This window comes from Condylura cristata, unplaced genomic scaffold, assembly GCF_000260355.1.
Source record: "Condylura cristata isolate star-nosed mole 26May11 unplaced genomic scaffold, ConCri1.0 scaffold00032, whole genome shotgun sequence".
NCBI classification, from domain to species: Eukaryota; Metazoa; Chordata; class Mammalia; order Eulipotyphla; family Talpidae; genus Condylura; species Condylura cristata.
This window is the reverse complement of record NW_004567133.1, coordinates 5503176-5510798: the sequence shown is the minus strand read 5'-3', so window position 1 is coordinate 5510798 and position 7623 is coordinate 5503176. Positions and strand designations below refer to the sequence as shown.

Sequence of the window (7623 nt, the reverse complement as noted above, 5' to 3'; positions counted from 1 at the left end):
TGGAGGATTCACACTTCCCAGTTTCAAAAACTCACCACAAAACTACAGTAATCAAGACAGAGTTGTCCTGGCATATAAACAAACATATAGGTCAACAGAATTGAGAGTCTAGAAATAAACCCCCACATTTCCAGTCAACTGATTTTCCAGAAGGTCCCCAAACAAATCAACAGGGAAAGTCCTTTCACCAGAAGGTGCTGGGACAACCGAATAACCACCTGCAAAAGAATGAAGTTCAGCCCTGTCTTGGGGATCTCCAAAAGCACCCCAAGGTTCAAATGATTCACTAGGACTCAGAGGACTGAACATATAGTCATATTGCCGGCTATGATGTATTTAGAGTGAAAGAAGACAAAGTAAAATCAGAAAAGGAGAAAAAAAGGTGCACAGGACAGGTTTGAGTGCGACCAGACTCAAGCGTCCAAGGGCCCCTCTCCCAGGGGAGTCACATGGGACGTACTTAATTCCCCAGCAATGAATTGTGATAACACTTGTGAAATGCTGACGACGACAAGGGATGCTTGTTAGAATCTCAGTGCCAGGGTTCTTCTTGGGAACAGGTCAGCGTAGTCACTGCTTAGCATGTACCAAAATCCAAAAAGCCTTCAGTTAAGCCACACTGCTTGCACAAACAGTATAGGCAGTGGGAGCTACTTTATCAGTTAATGGTGGCAATCCTCTTGAAACCTAAGTTACCAAACTCCAACCAGGACCAACATTGCAATCAGGCTTACAGATAAGCAGTTTGAGTCTGCTGCCTTAACTCTTCTGCACAGACACTTACTTTGCATTAGATACAAAACAAAACAAAACCTCAAAAATGGATCAATGAGCTAAATATTAGAATTTAAGTTATAGAACTCTTAGAAGAAAACATAGGAGTGATACTTCATTACCTTTCTCTTGGAAGTGTCTTAGATATGTCACCAAATGCACAATAATCAAAGAGAAAATAAACTGGACTTCATCAAAATTAAAAACTGTAGCAATCCATTGTGATGGAATATCACACACCCATCAAAACAAAATCTGGTGGTGCAACTGGTTAAATTGCAGCACTATGAAGCTAGCTGCAAAACTACAAAGCTAGCCACAGCTCCAGCCAGCTGCTTCAGCACAAGTTCGATCCCTAGCCAGGGAGGTGACCCATGTGGCACAACAGACCTCTCCTGTCTTGCCCACTGCTCCCCTCAGCAGTGTATTTCAGTGGATCTGCCTGCTCTGTTCCCCACTCTGCCTTTGGTGAATCCTCTCGCCATCCCCTGCACTTCTGGCCTGCACCCCAGTTCTGTATGCATAAATAATAAATCTTTAAAAAAAAAAAAAGAAATCTGGGCCCTCCCTGGTGGCACAGCAGGTTAAAGCACTGCACTAAGAAGCTTACGCCACTTCCACATGAGTTTGATTCCCGCCTGCCCTGGGGGAGATCCACATGGTGTGGCAGACCTCTCCTGACCCGCCTGCTGCTCCCCTCAGCAGTGTACTTTGTCGATCTGCCTGTTCTGCTCCCCACTCTGTCCCTGGTGAATCCTCTCACCCTCCGCATCTCTGGCCTGTACCCCAGTTCTATATGAATAAATAAATAGATCTTTAAAAAAAAAAAGAAATCTAACTTTCTATCCACAGCAAAACAATCATTGGCCTGAAGAACATATTCGTAAGTTTACTGAACTGAAAATAAAAAAAGTTTTAAATAAAGGTTTGTAAGACTTTTTTTCAAAGGGAGGAGGGATCATAATTCAGTGGTTCTCAAAGTATCCTAAGAACAGCAGCATCAGCACCACCTAAGCACATAATAGAAAAGACTACTTTTGGCCCGTACCCTACCCCACACTCAATGAGAAAGCCTGAGGTGGGCTCAGCAATTTGTTTTAGTGGGCCCTCTTGGCACACAGAAATGTAAAAAGTAAAGGCAGTATTTCAACCACAGCATGGGCAAAGCTACCATTTATTGAGTGTTATTCTTCTCCCTGAGGGCATGTAGTATCTACAGCCACCATAGCACTTGCTGGTATTCTATATTATCCTCATTTCACAGATGAGGAATCTGAGGAGAAAGAGGAATAGAGACTTGCCCATGATCATGGTAGCGACTGGCAGAGCTGGGACTTGCAAGCCTCCAAAACCCATGTTGCTAGGGTCAGTAGTGCTGGGGTTTGGGCCATGAACGTCACTGGCAGTGACTGGTAGTTACTGCCAAGTAACTGCCGTGTCTTCCTAATCATTGTGCACGCGGGCCCCAGGGGACTTATGTGTTTCTTTGGAACTTCCCAAGTTATGTATTTAATACACCGGAGAAAAAAATACAACTGGCATTTCAAACTCATGATTTCAATAGTAACAAAGTTATTCTTTAAACAAGAACTTGTATTATTAGTTGTTTTGTGAAAAATGTTAACAAAAGGAATGTTATGCAGAGAAAAATTGCTAAGCCATCCTGTTACTTCCATATGATTGTGCTTTTTACTATATTTAAACTGTACCTTTAAAAGGACTATAAATACTGGATTCCAGAACATCCTCCTCTGAACTGAGATGGACTGATGATAAATTTGGGTGGGGGCTTGGAAATGTAATAAAGCAAGGACAGCAAACATTCATTACAGAACTCAGGTAGCACGCATACAAGCACTTTGTACAAACTCTTCCAACTTCTCTGTTTGCAAACTTACATGTTGGGTGGGGTAAGTTATAGACTATTCCATATAGCGAGTGAGTGAATAGCTAATAAATATCGACTCAGACTAGGCCTAATCAGCTGAAATGCTTTACACTCTCCTATATACATTTCAAAGTAGGTACTTAGTACTTTGTAATAAAAATACTGTTTTTTCAGAGAGAAAAGTGACAAGAGTTAGTAGATAAAATAGGCATTTATTCTGAGGGTATAATGCCAAGAAACACCACCCCCTACCTTGCACCCCCAGGCCAGCAGGAACGGGAAACAACGCCACCATTGGCTCACACCAGCAGGCCAGGGAGGTCCGGGCTCAGCTGGAGCTGTGGCCTGCCTGCCCATTGCCCAGGTCAATATGTCCTGTGTCCCAAGGATCTGTAGTGTCAGGTGAGGTGGCAAAGGAAGTCGTGCAGAGGCAGGGCCAGGAGCCCTGATAGTGAGATCCCCAAGGTATCGGAGACACAGGCAGCTGCCATGGCGAATTCCCGGTGCTTGGGACTGGTCTGGAGAGGGCAGGCAGCCGGGATGGAGGCTTGAATACTAGAAGCCCCCACCCTGGGCTTCCCCAGAAAGGCCCCCCTCAGCCCTCACCCAGCAGGCACTGACCTCTAGGGAAATGTTGTGGAAGGTATTCACGTAGGCTGCACCCCCTAGGAGCCCTTCAAACAGAATGATCAGGAAGACGAAGTAGATGCTTGACAGGAAGCTCAAACATACGTCCGCCAAAAGGAAGGCCAGAGTGAGGCACTGCGGATTCAGGTGAAGGGGAGGGCTGATCACAGGGCCAGCTAGGCAGGAAGGGAGACTGCCATCCCTTCCAGTGGCCCCTAGATCAGGGAGATGCTGATCGGGGAAAGGGCGACAGGTCTGGGTCAGTCACCATGCCCTGCTGGCCTAGCAGAACCTGGGATCTGGGCAGGTCTCCTCCAGTGCTCAGACCTTGTAGGTGTCTTCCCTCCTTGACTGTGCTCATCACTCCTCCCTCTGGGGTGTCATGCCTTCCCTCACTTGGAACCTCCAAGTGACCACAGTTCCCACCTCAGCTAAGACTCAGGGTCACTCCTGTGACCTCACTCCTCCCAAGGGCTGTGAATACAGCATTTGCTCCCCTTTTTGCCAAGCCAAGGCTATATTTAGACCTGAGGTTTTCAATCAGGGGTGACTTTGCTGCCAGGGGCCTTTGGCAACACATGGAGATGTGCCAGTGGCCACAGCTGGGAGGGGTGCCGCTGGGCTCCAGTTGCTAAGAGGCCAGGAATGCTGCTCAGGAAAGCATTCCACAGCACAGGAGACCTGGCCCCACACTGACATGCCCTGATACCCTTGGCTGAGATACCCTTGTTTAGGTGTTCCCAATCCTTTCCAGAAGTCTCCTTGACCCTGCCCAAGGGAGCAGGTCACTGCTCTGGGCCCTGGTGCCCTAGGGGACCCCACTCTCCCAGGTCTGAGTGCATGGGGTTGCCTCCTCAGTGTGTAGGCTCACAGGTGTGATGGGTAAATGTGTTCCCTGCTGACCCCACAGGTCTGGTCCTCAGAGCTTCTAACTCCGGTTTCTGCATGTCAAAGAACCCTTAGGAAATACTCATGTGGCTGATGAAACTGCAGACACTTGCACCTGGCCACTTGGCTATGGCATGAAATGATTATCAGCCCCTAATTTTCTGAAGCAGCCTTGGTGAAAATTATTCCAAGCTGCACATTTCAGTGACAATAATGAAATGAAAAACCCGGAGTTAAAAGAGGGTGATACAACACTTTGGGACTTCTAAAAGGAGAAAAGACTTTTCTGGAGGAGGAGAAGATGCAGCGTAAAATCTCTTCAGGGATTATACACTTGTGACTTGAAACAATGAATGCCCGTGAGGTGGCATTGTGCTTGTTCCTTCAAAGCAGGAGGCGACCTCTGCTTCCTAGCCAGGAGATGAATGACCTACTGACTATAATGTCACGAGTTCCATTATGATTGACCAGCCAGAAGAGAAGAACTGTACCTTTCCTTACTGCTCGAGATATCAACAGCCTGTGCCTGAGGCTTGTGCAGGTAATTCCTGAGTAAGTGTTCCGACTGATTAAAACACAATACAAAATCGTGCTTTTTCATTCTTCTCATGTCTATTTCTTACAACTACTCAGTGAAGTAGCTGCTGGCTGTGCCCAATTTACAGAGAAGCTGAGATTCACAGAGAGGTGTGTGCTGAATCACACGGCCACCGAGTACAGAAGCTGGGTTTGCACCCAGGTCTGCTGGCTCCTGAGGGCACATTTTAACACAGGGCCCCAGGGGCTTTGTGTTTCCTGTGCTTACCACTTGACAGGGAGCAATACACACTTCCTGCTGAAGAGTAGGGGTGAGGGGGGGATACATGCAGGCCCGGGGAAGCTGGGAGCCAAAGTGCGAGAAGAGGGATGACTAGGGTCACAGTACCTGCAGCAGGGCCAGGACCCACGTGTAGCGGATGTGACAACAGCGGAGAGAAGAGCGGGAGGCGAAGACGCCGGCCTGGTACAGCATCTGGTACCTTAGATAGGAAGGAGCCGGGAGAAGGCAGCCTTTCTGGTGTCCACTCGGCAGGGCAGTCCCCCTCCACCCAGGGCTGTGGGGGCCTCCCAGCCCCCTGCCTCCCACCTCACTGCTCTCACCAGCGGTACTGCTGAGCGTGGCTCAGGGCCGTGTTCCGGAAGAAGAGGAGCTCAAACTATAGCAAAGATCAGACAGGGACATGGATCTCCACCCAGAGTGCCACCTCCACCCCTCCCAGCAGCCGTCACTTACAAGCCCCTGATTGATGAAATACTCGGCAAAGTACACCAGGACCAAGGGGATGATATACCGCAGCAGGCCCTGGGGGAGTCAGAGCGCGTGAGTGGCAGGCTGGGAGATGGCACTGGCCCCGGGGACACACCACAGCCACCGCGCATACCTTGAACACAATCCACTTCTCCCGGGGGGAGAAGTCTGAGCTGGGGCCTGCAGGGGGCAGGGAGAGAAGGCGGTGAGGGTGGCACACTGTTGTGCAAGAATCAACCCTCTGACACAAGCGAACACACTAAATGCCGAGTGTACAATTACAAATGGTTAAATTGTTATGTTAAGCTGGTAAACTTCAGGTTACATATATTTTATCAGGATTAAAACAGTGTGACCAGATGAGATCTCCTCATGGCTATATCCCAGGCACAATGGCCTCTTCTTTCTGTTTCTTGAATGTGGAGCTTGCTTCCACCACGGAGCCCCTGCTGCTCCCTCTGCCTAAAACCCAGCCACCCCCATGTCCACAGGCTGACCCCACATCATTCAAATTTTAGCCCAATGTACCTCCTCGAAAGCAGCAGCACACCCACCACCTTCGTTACAGTAGAAGCCCCTCCACTTTTCCCCAGCTGTCATGTTCTAACGCCTCACTGTTTTCAATGGGGGAAAACGACATGCTTCCGATTCAGTCGCTTCGAATCTGCTTCATTTCCTTATCTCAGAGCCCAGGCACTGCACTCCTGGCACCTAGCAAGTGCTCAGTGAGTGTTGCTTGAATAGACAGATGTGGCTTGGCTCTCGGCATGCCAGCACACCCGCCCACCCGCCTTGAACTGTCTCCACTGTAGGGCAGAAAAGACCAAAACCCAGAGAGAGAAAGTGACCTCCCAGCGGGTCTGGGGCTCCTGTCTCCTACCTGGCTTTGACTTTGGGGCCTCATTCATCAGGGGCTGCCGAGCGGCAGTCTCTGCCTCATCTTCCCCTCCAGGATCCTGGAGCTCAGGAGATATGAGCAACCAGAAATAGCTAAAAGCAGGCAGAATGGGGACAAAGTGGAAGAGGCTGTCAGGTTGAAAAGGTTCAGTCCCAGGGCAGTCCCCAACTTGTATTTCTCTAAGCACCCCATGAATGGGGTTTCATGTCAGAGCACTCCAATTGTGGAAAAAGGCTTTCTTCTCTAGATCAGAAATCTACCTCCTCCTTGCTCTGACCCTTGGGCCTTAGTTAATACCAGCTCAAGCTATCCCAAGCAGGTCACTTGTCCTAGTGACTGCTCAGCTGCCCTGTATTGTGCATTCACTTGTGTTAGGCCAGAACCCCCCAAATTTCAGTTGCTGACATCTTCCCTGTATGGTATTTGCCATATCCACATCTCCCCCCATACTTAATAGTTTTTCCTTAATACTTTCTCTTTACATTGTTTTCTTTTTCCCACAGAACCTTGGGAAGTTACAAGTTTGATGGGCTAGAGAAGATATGTTCTTAATATGTATGAAAGTACACACAAGTTAACAACATAGGGCCCTCCTTGGTGGCACAAGGGATTAAAGTGCAGCACTATGAAGCTATCTGCAGCCACTGTAGCATGAGTTTGATAGCCAGGGAGGTGACCCACATGGCACAGCAGACCTCTCCTGTCTTGCCTGCTGCTCTCCTCAGCAGTGGATTTCAGTCCATCTGCCTGTTCTGCTCCCCACTCTGTCTCTGGTGAATTCTCTCAACCTCTCTACCTCTGGCCTGTAGCCCAGTTCTAGTATGCATAAATAAGTCTTTAAAAATGTTAACATGGTGGGAATCACACTATACTGGATGCTTCACACACATCCCCTCGCAGGGAAGCAAGGAGATCTACCATCATTTGAAGAACCGCAGGTCAGAGAGGTGAAGCAGCCTACCCCAGGCCACACCTAATAAGGGGATAACTCTGGAACTCAAACCCAGCAGATAAGAGTTTGGAACACGTCCACTCCCTCATAACAAGTCTGTAGTGCTCTGCAGACGGGGATCAAGATCCAATCCCTCCCTCCTCCAAGCCCAGGGTGGCTCACCTGACCAGCATCAGGGCGGGGATACCCAGCATGGACAGCAGGGTGTGCTGGGGAGAGAGGCCGACCTGGGTGAGGCCCAGGTAGGACAATGCCCCCAGGAGCCCTGCTCCCCCAGTACCGGAGGACCACCAGGAGATCACAGCCCT

General features: G+C 49.1%; 1 protein-coding gene across 1 annotated transcript; it reads right to left on the bottom strand.

Moving 5' to 3' along the window:
• Positions 1–2860: 2860 nt before the first annotated feature.
• Positions 2861–7620, bottom strand: CLN3 (ceroid-lipofuscinosis, neuronal 3; the record flags this gene model as incomplete). Its single annotated transcript, XM_012731643.1, has 8 exons — positions 2861–3180; positions 3284–3424; positions 5103–5196; positions 5318–5373; positions 5451–5519; positions 5599–5645; positions 6346–6455; positions 7478–7620. Coding segments are annotated over 8 exons (780 nt in total), but the record flags the coding sequence as incomplete, so codon positions are not given.
• Between the last annotated feature and the right edge of the window lie 3 nt (positions 7621–7623).